This window comes from Epinephelus lanceolatus, chromosome 2 (genome assembly GCF_041903045.1).
Source record: "Epinephelus lanceolatus isolate andai-2023 chromosome 2, ASM4190304v1, whole genome shotgun sequence".
NCBI classification, from domain to species: Eukaryota; Metazoa; Chordata; class Actinopteri; order Perciformes; family Serranidae; genus Epinephelus; species Epinephelus lanceolatus.
This window is the reverse complement of record NC_135735.1, coordinates 46,967,803-46,984,231: the sequence shown is the minus strand read 5'-3', so window position 1 is coordinate 46,984,231 and position 16,429 is coordinate 46,967,803. Positions and strand designations below refer to the sequence as shown.

The 16,429-nt window shown below is 40.1% G+C and overlaps 2 protein-coding genes across 2 annotated transcripts in view; both read right to left on the bottom strand.

Moving 5' to 3' along the window:
- Positions 1-4,267, bottom strand: part of LOC117258481 (USP6 N-terminal-like protein) — a 44,235-nt gene extending 39,968 nt beyond the window's left edge. The window contains exon 1 of the mRNA XM_033629446.2: positions 4,055-4,267. The gene's annotated coding sequence lies outside the window, so the exon portion shown is untranslated. The remainder of the gene's footprint in view (positions 1-4,054) is intronic.
- A 1,205-nt stretch (positions 4,268-5,472) lies between these two features.
- LOC117258238 (para-nitrobenzyl esterase) overlaps positions 5,473-16,429 on the bottom strand; it is a 39,236-nt gene continuing 28,279 nt past the window's right edge. The window contains exons 6-10 of the mRNA XM_033628923.2: positions 16,027-16,226; positions 14,908-14,966; positions 13,116-13,283; positions 7,838-8,065; positions 5,473-7,478 (exon numbers count right to left, since the gene is read on the bottom strand). Of these exons, the coding sequence (XP_033484814.1) occupies positions 7,336-7,478; positions 7,838-8,065; positions 13,116-13,283; positions 14,908-14,966; positions 16,027-16,226 (798 nt within the window). The 3' untranslated portion in view covers positions 5,473-7,335. The remainder of the gene's footprint in view (positions 7,479-7,837; positions 8,066-13,115; positions 13,284-14,907; positions 14,967-16,026; positions 16,227-16,429) is intronic.

Here is a 16,429-nt window from a genome sequence, read left to right as displayed (position 1 = left end):
ACTTTTGGCCTGTACTGTACCTAGAAATCCTAAAAAAGTTATGCCCATTGGAATGGATGGGGGTTCTTAACAGTTAAAATGTCTGATTGTTTCAGCAGTAATCTAGTCAGTACTGTCCATCTCCAGTGAGGTAGGGACATAGATTCCCTAAGATTGTACCTTCCATCCATGATGTTTTACTGTCATAATTCTTTCTATAAAGGCAGTCATATTCCCAGAGTGTCCCTTTACATCTTGGAGCTGGTAAGACTGAAAGAATTTCATTTTTTGGAGAGAGTTTGACTCTCATGACGGTCTTCATGCTTCTGTATTTCAGAGACTTTTCCACTTTAAGTTGTAATCATTTTAAACATCAGTGTCAGTGCCTTTGGGTCACTGAGGACCTCAGACAATTGGATTTTGACATTTTAAATATTCACACAGATACTTGAGGTACTTCATATACTGCATTTAAATTCTGTCAGCCAAGATTTTAATGCATCATACATCTGGGAAATCTGTTAAAAAGCACAAAGTCAAATCCAACAGTGTCTCAGATCAGCTGCAGAGGTTCATGTAGAAAGGTTGAAGCCTACAAAAGCTTTAAATATGAGCTGTCATCTGAAGCATATGGCAGCGGCTGCATGTGGTCAGCGCACTAAATCACAGAGCAGCTCTGGCAGAAGTCCCAGTAAGAAGGGTGGAGGCCCAACTGGGGGAGAGCAGAGAAACCGGACTCTGGCTCTGAATTGTACCTGACAGATAGAGTTTCCTCTGGTCGGCACACAGGTAGGACACATGTAAAAACTAAATGTCCCTAAAGTGAAGACTTGGGATTTGGACTTGAGTCAGACATGTGGTTTATGGCCAGAGGTGGGATGATAAAAGTGGGAAATGCGTCACTTTGTTTTACCTCTGTGAATTCAAGCTGCTAAGGTTGGAAAAACAGCGGTAAAGTGTTTGGCTGCTGAGGCACACCAGATACCTTTAGTTTTCACAAATTACACCTTTTGATAAAAATCATGCCATGTTAAATCAAAGCTTACTGTCTTGTTAAAGGAATATTAAGCGTTGAGTGTGCCAGCAGCTGTGTTCATTGAACATTGTGTAACATCATCAGCAGAAACTGAAAACTTCTGCCTTTTTAACCTGGACCCTATTTTCCCATGTTTTTGTGTCTAAGTGACTGATGGGAACAACGTTTGGTAAAAAAGACCATTGACAGAGATTGGAATTTCTTGGCACCTCACAATTTGAATACAAATCAAACAGCTGTGATGCAATTAATGATTATCAATGTATTTGGATGTATTTTTCTCACTGAACTATTTGCTTATTTTAAAGCATAGTGTATTTGTAATAATCCATAATTCAAATAAACAGATGAATTTGCTTGCATATCGTGTAGTTCTTGTACAGGTCCCTTTTCCCTTTGACTTCACAGAAGCCAGCATGCTTCTATACACTTGCTTTTAAGCCAGCGGGTGCTGGTCCGACTGTATCCATCTGCAGTTGCACACGCTCAGCTGTCATCACCAAAACCCAAGAAGCAGCCTAGCTTAGAGCATAAGCACAATGCACGTACTTATGTCAGTTACATTTCACCATCCAGGTGGTTCAGCCATAAGGAGTGTACAGTCTGCTCTTAAAGAATTTTGCACCATGAGTTAAGTCGTACACAGTTAGTGACCTGCTTCCTGTGTGAATATTAGTGTCTAACATAAATTTGTGCAAAGGTGAAATAAAATGCACTTCCGGGAGTTCTTCTCCTTACCTTATTCTAACAATTTAAACTTTAATTAGCCACAGTATGTTCAATAGTTCAATCACATGAAAAAAAAAACTGTTGTAAAATGTGACTCAGTATTTTTATGTTCATATGACAGAAGTAAATGCTCAAAGAACAAAAAAGTTATGTTTAACTGACATAACATTCCTGTTCCAGCTAGTCTGGGGCCGTTTAGTGGCTGTTTTGGTAAGCAACCGGAACCAGGGCGAGAGAGACAGGGAATTCGATGGCTGCGCCTTTCCGTCAAAATAAAGGCAACAAGCTAATAAAAATGTGGTGAAACTTTTTAATTTAAAGAATATAATTTACAAGAAAAGCCCCAAGCCATTAAGTTAACCTTTTTCTTTTATTGTATTTAATTGTATTACAAGTTATTGTCACTTTCAGTTGTCTGTTTTATTTAATAGGCACTTGATCCTAGTTTTGTACATCATACCTGTAGTTTGTAAATGCATTTTTTCGATAAAGTTTGGGGCAGTGGGGACGGAAGAGAGAGGAAAACTGCGTGATGCTGGCCATGTAGCATGCTCTATCAACCACAGCAACAACAACAACCACAACAACAACAACAATATGGTACTAAACCGGAGACGGAAATCAATGGTGTGCCAGAATTTAAAGTTTTACTTTGGTGAGCACTTTTACTTTGGTGAATTTGGTGAATTCCAGATAGCTCTCTAGACCGCAACCAGAATCCAGACAAAATTCAGAGTGAATGGAAACCAGGCTTTTCGCCGTACATGAAGAGCCTGGTGACGTGAGGCTAGTTCCAGCAGCAAAAACAAGCACCCTCAGTGGACGTACATCGACGGTGTGCTATTGCCCCACAGGATAACACTGCAGACTGATTCAGCCCTCTCACTCAATACTGGACCAATTGCATAAATTGTTGTTCCTGTCAATCACTATGACACAAGAACACATGGAAATAGGGTCCAGCTTGAGAAATTACACATTTTCCCTTTAAAATGATTATTTTCTCTCCTATTTAAAATAAGAAATCTCAAATTTGAAATAATAATCAAACACTTCATTAAGTTACCACTTGATTTGGACTGATGAGAGACTTGACTCATGTCCTTGATGAGATTTGACCTTTTAAATAAAATGACAGCTTTAAGTAGAACTTCTGCTGTTTCACTGACATGGCAAGCATTCAGAGACCTGACAGACTTACACTCACAAGGCTTTGAAAGACTTGAGACTTGTCTGAATGACTGGAATGAATTAAAGCTTGACTTGGACAGACTTCAGGGAACACTCTTTGCTCCACACCACCAAAATCCAAAACACTGGGTTGGAATCTGGAGTATTTTACCACAGTGACAAGATAATTAATATTTTCTGTAGTCCTAAAACAATTAGTTGATTATTAAATTAGTTGCTGGCAGAGACACAGTTCTCTGGTTCTAGTTAAGTTGGTCTTCTACAATAATAAACTGAAAATCTTTGGGGTATGAACTGTTGGAAGACATGGTCTAGTGCCCTGAAAACATGATGGCTTCTTTGTGCTGATTATTGATGATGAATGTGATAATCATTTGTTGCATAGGGAATTTTCAAATAAAGCTTTGTTCGCTTTAAGTTAAATGTGTCAAGTAAAAACAGTTCTGTATTTTCACTAATGCTTCATTCAGGAAAACAAAATAGCTTTTCATTTCTTTATGTCCAATAATGTCATGATAAAAGATACCTGAAATTTATGGAAAAATTGACTGGAGCCTTTTTCTAATTCAATAGGACATGCTTTTACTGTTTGCAGAAAACGTGTAATTATCAGCTTCCTACTGACTTTTAAACAATGATATAAAGCAAATTTAGGAATTATTTTTTACAGCCGACCTTGGGCTCCCTGCAGCTGCAGCAGCAGTGTGTGTTCTGAGCTCACTAGTGCGGCTGTAAATCAGATTTTAGTTGTTAGAAATATTAAGACAACTTCAGTATGGTTGTGCAGCAGCAGCAGCTGTAGCAGCTGTAGCAGCAGGCCCGACTGCTGCCGCTGCCTCCGCTGCTCCCATCACAGGGACATGTAGCCTACAGCCGAGCGGTGATGGCTGAAGGATGCTCATCAGTCTGCTGATGGTACAGAGACATTTAAGTGAGATCCGGGGCTTATTGACACCTCAAAGTATCGTTTTCAGATGGTAAACAAACCCACAGTCTCTGGTGGGATTAGCCGTGATGACGGCGCTACAGCCTCACGCGAGAGCCTTCATTCTAATGAGAATAATAAACAAAGGCAGGATAAATGAGCATAAGAATGGGAATAAATAAGAGTGTGATTACCGTGTTTCTCGGGTGGATTTCTGCGCTATCCGTGCAGTAACACAGCTCCGGTTCCTCTGGGCATTCTCCGGTGAAAGTGCAGCTCCAGCAGAATAAACCACCGGGCTGACAACAATAGCCTCCCTCCGTCAATCCATAGGATATCATCAGACAGCACATACACACTCACGCTCTGTCTCACACACACATACAGAGTGTAGAAGACGTAAAGACAGAGAAGCCCCTCGTCCAGGATCCGAGCAGCAGCGGCGGGGACGCACTGAGCAGGCGCCGCAGCGTGGCACCAGTCAGCCGTGTGTGAGCTGTAAGATCCGGCCTTAAAGAAACACGAGCTCCAGGAGGAGCAGCTGCCCCCCCGACACTCATGAAGAAACACAGCGGACAATCAAGGCTTTCCTCTGCCGCCATCTGCTGAAGAGATACGTTGCTGCAGGAACTGGCAATGACGCTCCACAAACCAGCTTTCACACCCGAGCCAGAAGGTGAATTAAACTTTTACTTAAAGTAATAGTTCGGATTTTTTCAAGTCGTGCTGTATGTCGTAGGCCTACTTATCCATAGTAAGTTTATTACATATAGTAGATGTCAGTTGGTAAGCCCTCGATCAGGAGAAGCAGGATGGAGTCTGGCATGCTAAGAAATGTACTGAAACATTGTGAAGTTACACGAATTACGATTTAAGTTTCTCTCATCTTTGAAGGCAATGTGCATCTAATCATGAACAAGAGGCTCATGACAGATGTTAACATTAATGAGGTCCTCTGCTGAGCTGTAACTTCAGCTAGCTCGGTGAGCTAGCAGTAGATGCACTTTTTTCTGTGCAGGGATACCATTGGCGATTGTAGCTCATTAGAAAGGAAATAGTTCCTACATGAAACTGCTGACGACAAGGTCCGTGAATTATCTTGAGTAACCGGGTCATGATTACTGGAAAGAGACACTGATGTTGAGTTTTTAATTTTTTTCCCTGCTTTGAGCACAACAAGCCAAGTACCACCTAGATCCATTGTACTGGAGAGAAGGCATTTATCTCTTTGGCTGATACCTCCAACAAACTGCAACTCACACCAAAACAAACTAGATTGATGAACAGCACTACAGGCGAGAAGAAAAATATATATTTTTGATGTGGGAGTGAACTGTCCCTTTAAACTTTTGTGAATGTATTTTTCTTGTTACTGTGCTTACTTGTTTTTAAGATACGTTTGGTCTAAGTCTAGCGTATGGTAACTTATTGTTTTCTGTTTAATTTGTAATTACTTCCTTACCAACTTGAAACTGGATCCAAAATGAAACCAACCGTCAAAATGACATTCAATCTGACTGGCTTAAAGTTAAAAATAAAATCCTGGAGACAGAACACTACAGTCAGTATACTAGACAAATGTTTACCTTTTTTTAAAATGAAAATGAAATAGTTCATGTGGCATCAATTTATTCAGCATATAAAGAGTGATAGTGTCACTGCTGCATCAACACAACAGAGCATGATACTGCAGTACATGTTTGGTATAATTACTGTCTGCAAACCATACAAAGTTATACTTGGTTCAACCAACCACAGTCGTGACTGCAATCAAATATTAATGTAATAAAACGTGTTCACAGAAAAGTGCCAAGACTTAGTGGCTGAGCTTTGAGGTTATGAATCAAACAGCAGGACTTCACAAGTTCATAAAACAAAATGACTCAACGACATATTCACAGGTTATAAAAACACGAAGGTAATCACCTAAACAAACAATCAAACAAAATAAAAAACAGTCATACATATCTCACACTCCCTTCTTACCTCAATCATTTCTCTGACTTCAGAAATCAACTTCAGCTTTCCTTGGCAGGAAGCTGTTACTTTCCTCACACTTCACACTGACCTGACATAAACATAGCTATATATCAGTCTTTCAATCACAGAATCATTTTATCTTTGACTGTACAGTTCACTGTCAGTCACTTTGGTCTACATGCTTCCTTCAAGCTCCTTCACTCTCACCTGACTCCCAGTTTGATGTTACTTCAGCACTGTGCAACCAGGCTTCCAGCTTAATAAAGGCTCAGTTCACCCAAATGACAAAACAAACTACAATTACCACTCTGTGCTTGTGTGCCTCTGCGCACCTGTCAAGTCTCTCCTACAGTTTACCTCCATGTCTGTGACAACACAAATGCTTCACGCACATCTTCCCCCCCGGCAGCACAGAGGATCTATACAATCAGCACAGTTTCAAAGTGGACACCCAAGTTGTCACTAATTCTAAATCTGACCAAATGTCTCCCCTTCTGTTCCTGAGATATGATGTTAGGAATGGCCAACAAAGTATTTTATGCAGAACATTATGATGTCACAGTGAAGTTGACCTTTGACCTTTTGGATAAAAGATGTTCACATTTGTGTGAAGTTTTACCATAATTTGTGTGAGAATTCTTGCGTTATGGCCAGAAACATGTTTTGTGAGGTCACACTGACATTGACCTTTAACTTTCCACCGCCAAATTCTAATCAGTTTATTCTTCAGGTCAAGTGAATGTTTCTGCCAAATTTGAAGAAATTCCCTTAAGGTGTTCTTGAGATATCGTGCTCACAAGAATGAGACAGACAAGGTCACAGTGACCTTGACCTTCGCCCTTCGACCATCAAAATCTTATTAGTTCTTGTTGAGTCCAAGTGAACTTTTGTGCCATATTTGAAAAAAACAAAAAATCCCTCAAGGTGTTGTTGAAATATCCAGTTAACAAGAATGAGACAGACAAGGTCACAGTGATCTTCACTTTATACCACCAAAATCTTATCAGTTCATCGTTGAGTCCAAGGAAATGTTGGTGCCAAATTTGAAAAAATTCCCCTCAAGGCGTAGAATGGGACAGATAGACAACCCTAAAACGTAATGCCTCTGGCTATGGCTATCACTGGTGTAGAGGCATTAAAACATTTTCTCACTTTGCTCTGGTGGTATGGAGCCAAACGGACAGTTAAGGTTTTATTTTTCTTCAATGGAAAGCGGTTCTAGTGAAGACAGATATCTGAAAACCTGGCTCCACTAAAGGCTAAGTGACATTATTTTGTCATTTTGGTGAACTAAATCTTGAAGTCCATGGAGTTCTGGGGATATTTATATGCATATATGGCTGTTGTTAATCATTCATAACAAAAAACAAAAAAAGTCAGATGGCATGTCTGGCTAAATGAAGTCACCTCAATGTAACAAAGCAGTGATTTTAATAAAGCCTACTGTAGCGGTGTATAACTGAGTGCTCAGATGAACGCTGCCTTCAGTCTGTGGTCAATTCATCCAGGCGTAGGCGTATAGGCCGTTCTTCTCCCACAGCTGACATCGCTCTGCTGAGTAGTTTTGGACTGCAGACAGGCTGTCGGACAGGAGAGCAGTGGCTGCTGGGTATTCTGGCCACTCATTCCCCATCTTACCTGTAAGACAGAGAAGGAGCTTTTTTTCAAGACCTGCACAAAATATCACACATGGTGTGATCCAAAAGAACCTTTTCACATAATAATAAAATATTGTCTGTGGTAATGTTACTTCCATATTTGATTCAGACCTCTGAATCCACAGGTTGGAAAAAAAACAATGAGGGCAACATCTTCCCACTTAAAAAAGTTAACTACCTTGCCACAAAAATTGTAGCTAGCATAGATTAAGGCGATAATTATAGTAAGTGGATACACCCTCTCCCATACATCAAATATGCTCAATATGCTTTATTTTGCAACATCTAGTCTAGAAAAACAGAAGTTAACACATGTACAGCACCAGTAAGCATCGTTACCTGTTCTGGCAAAGTTGACAAGGTGCTGTGTGATGAGATCCTGGAAGCTCTTGTCTTTATCAGAGAGAGATTTCCCCAGGATAGACTCCAGCCCCCCAAAGAAAGTTATGCTGTCCAAACAGTGGAAGGAGAAGCGGCTAGGAAATGGCAGCAGGTCGTTGGACACATTGACCGGTCCTGATGGCGTGTATGTCACCACATATCGATACACTGGACTGTGGAGGGCCGCTGCACACAGAGAGAGGTTCATCACATTTAGTTTAACAGGCAGTGTGATGCAAAATAACTCTGGAACATTAAAACAAACACTATTAGGATTAGTGTCACTAATTGAGTGTCTGACTAAATGACTCCTCTTCTGAGTTATGGCATTGAATGATGTTTTTGCAAAACATTATTATATCACAGTGAAACTGACATTTGACCTTTTAGATATAAGATGTCCTCACTTCACCATTTTATTCTAATAGACATTTGTGTGAAGTTTTGTCATAACTAGCATATGAATTACTGAGTTTTGGCCAAAAACATTTTTTGTGAGGTCTCAGTTGCCTTGATCCTTGACCACCAAAATCAAATCAGTTCATCCTTTAGTCCATGTTGACGACTGTGCCAAATTTGAGGAAATTCCTTCAAGTAATGTTGAGATATCCCATTCTCAGGAATGAGACTGACACAAGGTCACGGTGACTTTGACTTTTGACCACCAAAATCTGCTTCATTAATCATTTAGTCCAAGTGGACGTTTGAGCCAAATTTGAGGAAATTCCCTAAGGGTGTTCTTGGGAAACTGCGTTCATGAAAATGGACGTATGTACAACACAAAAACATAATGCCTTCTGCCACGGCTGTTGCCGGCAATTAGACATACAGATACTGCAGTAGATGAAATGGTGTGCAAAGTCCTGCAGCTCGGATACATCTTGTGATATTCTTGAACTTTCTAATGGTGAATAAATAAATAAATCAACAACGTGTCTGTCTCTCAACTTTTCCTGACCTGTCATCTGTGGCTCTAAGTTCCAAGCCCACTGGCCCCTACTGAGGATGGAAATTTTTTAAAACATCTCATTGCTGTGGTTTAAATAGTTTTTTGACAACAATGGAGCTCTATGGCAGAGAGGAAGAGGATATAACAGGCTGTGATACACACACAATACTTGTCAGTGTATACATTCACTGTTGGTCTTTTCAGGAGATATTCTAAGAAATATATAGAACATCTCCAGCCTTTATACGTGGCTTTGCTGAATTTGGCTTTTGTTGAATGTTTGAGTCAAAAAGTTCATGCTGTTTGAGAGGCTTTTTGGTGAAAATAACATTGCTATGAGCCTTATTATTCTTTATTCATCATCAGTCCAGATCGACCATTATTCTGCAACAGAAATAGCAGGCTGTGGAACATAAAAAAACCCCAATGAACCATGAAGAAAAATCACCCAGGATGCCTTGCAGTTGCTGCTCACAACAGCTAAATGTCAGTTTACTCTGAGCTTCACTGAATGAGCTTAACAAGCCCCACAGGCACAAAACCTGCAAGAAGCACAATTCTGCTGCAGTGCAACTCATTCAGGAGCTGCAGCAGCTAATCAGAGAGAAGTGGACCTAGATTTGTTATTCCAAATAAAACAACTTGTAATGTATACTAATGCTCCAATATACTAATGTACTGCGTGGAGGCAGGTCATTTAATTTAGAAAACACTACCAGCTTAAGTCAGACTAATAAACTCTGCAGGGACAACTACAGTCAATATAAATGACTATTCATAACACATGCAGTATTTGGACATGCTCTGTCGTATTTTCTAATGAACAGTTATTGAACACATATGCTATAATTGAAAGAATGTCAGAGAAAAGTCTGCACGATGACTGCAAATATTAAATCGTAATCATCAAAAGCTGTCAAAACATTAAGATGCATTTTGCAAAAACTGTCAAATTGTTAATTGCATCAAATAACTCCATGATGTTAGTGTCACTGTAGTGTGAGAACTGTGGCACTGTGTTTCTATCAGTTTAGTTAATCTCGTGCATAAACACAAGGACATGCATTCACACTATTCCTATGATGTACAGGTGGCGGTGACACACTAAGATGTGCTGCAATGTGCCAGCAAAGAAAAGAAAACATGGATGTAAATAATGCTGTACTTAGAAATACTTACTAAAAACAGCTTTGGAAATGGTTTATGAGGAAAGAAATGCATTCAACACGTAAGAGCTCAAGGATACATACAATGTGTTTTAGTCATGGACTGTCCATAACACGCAGTGTTGGGCAGTAGCATCACTACAAGTAGCCACATTACTAACTTAACTAAATTTCTCAGTTGTGTGGCGGTAATGTCACTACTTTGTGAGTCAACAGCTTTTCAGTAGTGAAGCTGATTAGTTGCTGGAGTAGCGCAGTAGTGTCCACAAAAGTTACAAGCTCTTTTTCCATGGAAAAGCTCTGAAGTGCAGCAGACTTTTTTTTTTTTTTTAATGGAGGTCTGGATAAAAGTAAGGATAATCAAACTGAGGATAAGCATACAAAGGAAGCACTTCCATATGACATCATGTAATAATCCTTCAATTTATTCTACTCGCTGCTTTCTCTATTGGCTTTTCTTGGCAAGACCTGCCCTTCTCTGCCTCTGATTGGCTACTGGCACTTCTTTACATGTTTCTCATGTGTCTTGTCCATAGATTGTATATATTTAGTGGATCTACAGTGGACACTGGAGAAATAGACACAACAAGGGCCGAGAAAAGAGCGAGAGACAGAGAACAGTATTAAGAAGGAGGAGAGGAGAGAGTGACACACCGATGTCACGTGTTATTTGCAGGACATGTTCATGTTCTAATGTCCCCCCAAAAAAGAAAAAGTTTTAATTTATGTCTGTTTTTTATTTTTTATTGATTATATAACAACACTTTATTTATTATAGTTTTATTGAGTGAATTCTGTATTTGAATTACTGACAGGGCCAGAGAGCCTACTGAAAGAAGCCAAGACAGAGAAATGAATTAAGTAAGTGGATGAGGAGGAGAGAGAGAGTGATAGGCTGACTGATGATGTCATGTTATTGGAGGACATATTCAAATGTCACAAAGTCTTCAAAATAAAAATAAAAATAGAGGAAAGTTTTAATTTAAGTCTGTTATTTTATAGTAAACTGTTCAACTGAACATTGTTGTGCCTGTCTATTTGTTAGATGACAGTTTTTCTTATCACTGAGAAAACGCTGATTTGATATATAGTCAAAAAATAAAAGTAGTAAGCTACTTTTGCCGTTTTCTCACAGCTTAGCTTGCTACATTTCTCTGGGGATAGCTTCAATGTAGTGAAACTTTATTTTGATGTGATGTAACTGGTAGTTTAGCTCACTACATTTTAGCTTGCCCAAAACTGGATGACAAGAGGACAGAACCCCAAATGTGAGGCCAAAACATCTTGTTCACCCCCTGGGGGGGCGTGGTACTGAAGTCATGATTGACAGCTGTGTGTCCCAAGGAAGGAACTCAAAGGAACTTGATAACAGTGGAGATTGCAACTGCACTGACTGGTTCCAAAACAAGATAGCAGCGGCCGTATCCTCTGACTGAATTTAAAAACAACTTTTGGCTGCTTACCAGAGGCCTCCACAGGGCGCCTTTAAAGCTGCTGTACAATCCTTACTCTGGTCAAAAACACTCAGTGAAAAGGTGGGGCACCTCCTGATGTTTGAAACAAATCATCTGACTCATATCTGACTGAATTTATTTATTAATTATAAATTATTTATCCTAGTCTCGATTCCATAGGACCCAGAACACTGATGGTTTTCATATTAGAGCTGTGCCTTAGTTTGGCCTCTTGGGTGTTGGTGTTGTTTGTTCCCTTTCCTGGTTACATGGTGGAGGAGAGATCGTGTGGCTCAGGCTCTATTTGAGACACCTGGAAGCTGCTTGACATCCTCTAGGTCCATCTTCTTCATATATGTTCATAATCTCGTTTTTTTTTTTTTTCATCTTGAGATTCTAAATACCACATTGCACTTTTATTACGTTGGTACACAATATCTTTTTCCTGTGAGAACTCCCTCCAGTGTTGCTCTTCCTGAGGTTTCCTCCATTTTTCCCCGTTAATATGTTTGTTTTTTATTTTCCTTATCTGAATTGAGGTTCTGAGGACAGAGGGTATGGTTTTCTGTACAGACTGTAAGTCCCCTTGAGACAAATTTGTGACATTGGGCCATACACACACACACACACACACACACACACACACATACACACACACACACACACATATATGTAACAGGGTCAATTGTACTGCAGCGATATGTGTGATAAATTAAATGTACATTTGTAATATTAAGTATTATAATTCCACAAAATTTGTTTCAGATGTTACCTGACATGCTTACGCCTCCATACACAATATGGGGAATGTTTGATAACCAGTTTCTGTACCCCTACGTTCACCTTTGGGGGTACCCCGTCTATAAAGGGTTGTCTCCTGCCCTGCCTCTCCCCTTTTGCTGTTGTGCTCTGTGGGAGAGGGGCTGGAGTTTATATGGTTGTGTGTGATGGTAGCCTGGTTCCAGACCATAGACCCCGCCCACTCAACTGAGTAGGCTTACATCTCTGGTCTGGCATACTGCAATGAATTTGCGATTTATCTCATCCAAACGATCGACGGACCAATGAATGCCGGGGGTGGGGGCGGGTCTAGCGATTAGCCAATCAGTGCCATGCTGATGTCAAGCTATACGCCGGTGGGATAGCAACAATGGCGACCGCTACAGATCCTACAGACCACATTAACGATGCTATCGAGGTATTTTGCCACTACTCGCGTTAATGGAGGACCAAATTAAGGAAGCTGCTAAACTGGATTTAACGGCGATGCAGCTGGGCGCGCATGACGACGGAGACATTTTAAACGGGCAATGCTCGCTTGTTTTCGGCACCCCCGAGGCATGGATACTAATGACGTCAGATTCTGGGTGAGTCGTTGATCTCTACTGATTGGTTAGGGAAAAATCAAATTCCCTCCCATTTGTAAATTGCCTTCAATGGAGGTGATGTCAGACTGAAGGCTCTGGGAGCTTCAGTCTGACACTCAGGCTAGTGTGACGGAGGATTTTGTTTTTACCACCTGTTGTCAGGAATAAATGGAGATTGCCTCCAAAGATATCCATGGTCTGGGCCCTTTTATATACATAAATAAACATTGAGTTGACTTCGATCATCAGCAATTAGTGATCTGTTTTACATGTAGACAGCTACGTGCTTTATGAGTTTACCTGCAGCCCGCCAGGCCAGGTCATTCAATGGACAGGTGACCCTGAGGTCAGACACCATGGTGGTGTAGGCCCTCTCTGGACAGCGGCCTGTGGTGGGGCAGGGGGCAGTGCTCGGATACAGTTCCAATGCCTCTCTGGGGAGACTCTCATTGAAGGACTGAAGTTTATCTGTGTGGAGCACAGAGGCGACAGGACAGTGACAGACAGGACTGGAGATACATACAGAAATAATGTACATAGCATGTTTAATAACCATAGGCAGCTAGCATCGTCCAAGATATTTAGTGAGAGCATTTTAGTTTTATAAACAGAAATGTTCAACCAATGTCCTCAATTATAGTTGTGCATCCAAAAACAACCACTGCTGCAAACAACAGAACAGTACATAAGCCCTGAGAGGCAAGCGAGAAAAAATGAACCCGATGATCCATTTTCTAGGTCTGATCTTAATTGTGCAGATGAAAACAACATGTTTTAGCTGCATAAACTTTCTAAGTTCCTAAAAAAAATTTAAACGGGAAGAAAAAAAACAGTTTAAGTTATTTTTTTTATACTAGTGCCAGGTTCAGACTACACAACATTTTTGTCTGTTCCGACAGTCACTGTGTCAGATTAGATGTTTGTCTGGCCATGACCTGGCCAACAGATGAAACGGATGACACATTTGTCCGTTACCAGTCATCCACGGTCATCTTTCTTTGTCAAATTTTTATTGTTATTACTGTTATTTTAGTCACTGTGGCTGTCCATGTGCCAGCCAAAATGTTTTTGTAGTAATGTACAAAAAAGTGCCACCAGATGGCAGGAGCTACATTTGAAGTACTGCATGCAAATTATGCCAGTCACTTAATCCTCCACAACAAGTTCCTGCAAATGTTTCACAATAAAAGCCTTTTTAGAAGATGAAGGAGTTCTCTAAACTGAAATTATTAAGAGCATTTAATTTTAAATGGATACAGGAAGTGCTGAGTTTAAAATTACAGCTGTCATCTACATGAGTTGAAACAATGGATTATCACATGGCACTCATTGTCATTCATGATCCGAGCCGACAATGTACAATGCTGTGACGGGCTATGATTGGTCTAATATCGTATCGTATTTATGGAGAAATTAAAACTCACCTGCGAGAAAACATGAATGCTTTAAGTCCTATTTACAATATTGGGGGAGAGTTGAACTTCAGTCACCTGTAGCTGCAATAAGTATTGCATAAGTATTGCATAAGTATTAAATTATTTCAAAAGCAAGCACACTGCACTTTGCTCTGTTTTATGTACTTACATTTTATACTTTTTAATGTGTATGTGTGTGTGCATGCATGTGTGCATGAAAGAATACAGTTCTCTTTAAAGGCTCTCTAAGTCTTCCTAAGCTTGAAAACTTTTTGTCACATACAGCAAACATCTCCTCACGATCCGCTAGCTACATGTCCTCTGAATATGATCTGAAAAAGTCTGGTCTCTGTAGGCAGCCCAGGCTCCGCAAATGGCAACAAAAACAACAATGTTATCAAACACAACGGAGCTAGCTTGCCTTTTAGCCTATTTGTAGTGTGTTGTTTCTGTTGTTATTCTTCTTCTGACATTCTTGGTAGTTACCAGCTTAAGGAGCTACCACAGTACCACCACCCTCAGGAGTGGAGCAGAGCCAACAAAAATTGGCATCATTTGCAATATGACCATTGAGACATTTATGTGACTGAGTGAGTGTGAATGAAAGTGTCTTAACATAAGTCATACATCAGCACTATTTTACATTCAGTAACCAGTGTACCCACAGCAGCTGTTACCTGTTACAAACCACTCGTAGTCCCCCCAGGTCCACATGGAGATGTTTGCAAATGGAGGGCTGCAGAGGAAACACAGAGGACAGAAGACAGTTGCATCACCGCCACTGTCTGAACACATTAAACAAATGACAATCGATAACTCCTCAATTCGAACTACTAGAACCACTGTTAGAGGTGATTGCGAGGTGCCACTGAGACGTACCACCTTTGGTCAAAATGCTCTGTCTTTCAGAGGAAGCACTTTATGGAACACCTTACCACCCTCAATCAGAGAAAGCTCCAGCTTTGCTATTTTCAAGGGTCACTTAAAAATGTGGCTCAGAAATAATCAGATATGTAATCATAGGTAGTATATTCTTCACTTAAATACCAGCATGTAGCACTTCATGGGCATAGTGCAATATCACCTGCACTTAGAACTTTGTGAAACGCGACTGTATAATTATGTATCAGCACTAGCACTTATAGCGGAAATACTTGAAAATTGTGCTTTATGGGCATTGTGCAATAACTCCGACACTGAATTCTATGTGGACTCAATTAGCTACTGTTTATTGTCTTTTTTTTTTTTTTTTTTTTTTTTTAATATCCACATGGGCATTGTGCAATAATTTAAATGTACAGTATTTTATATGGACTCAAATTGTACTTCATGACTGCTGGCATTTATATATTCATGTCAGCATCTGCACTTTAGATAAAATACATAATTATGGGCATCATGCAATAACCACAGCACATAGCACTTTATTTGGACTCAATTTCATACACTGGACTGGATAGACATTCAATTCAATGGCCCCGGTTTTTGATGTTTGTACACCATGTTGTTATGTTTTCTCTTATAAGGTATGTATTTTTTTCTCCTTTTGTCCTCGGTGATCTAATGTATTCACTATCACATGTTTTTCTTCCTTTCCTTTCTTCTAACGTTTTTACTACTCTGTAAGATCAACCTGCCAAGGGACTACGGATGAAAATTAGCCTGGGGCTATAATCCGGCATATTTACATGCAAATGTTCATTAATGTGCACTGTCCCTTCTAACTTAAATAAATAAAATAAATAAATAAACAGTGACAGCTGACAGCGATGAACCTGAAACACATGAACCCTCACCTGAAGTCAGGCTCCTGCTCTGTCGTCCCAATGACAAAAGGAACGTCATTGTAGTATCCTTTCTTCTCCCACACCTCAAAAGGTGGAGCTTCGACAACATATCCATCCACCACCGCAACCGGGCCGATGAAGCGACCTTTGACAGGGAGGTCTGTCATCTCATCTGCTGCCCAGGAGGGGTACTCCTGCCACGGGATAGCCTGGGAGGGGGAGAGAGTTTTGATTTTTAGAAGGCAGTTATGAATATTTTATGGATTAAAAAGTGCTGGGAGAAGAAAGTAAAGCTGCTAATTTGACTGATTTGATGTTTATACCCATGGAAGTTCAGACACACAGTATTTTGTCCAGACTGTTTTTTTTGACTGATTATTAAATTACAATATTTTCCTTTTTTGACCTTGGA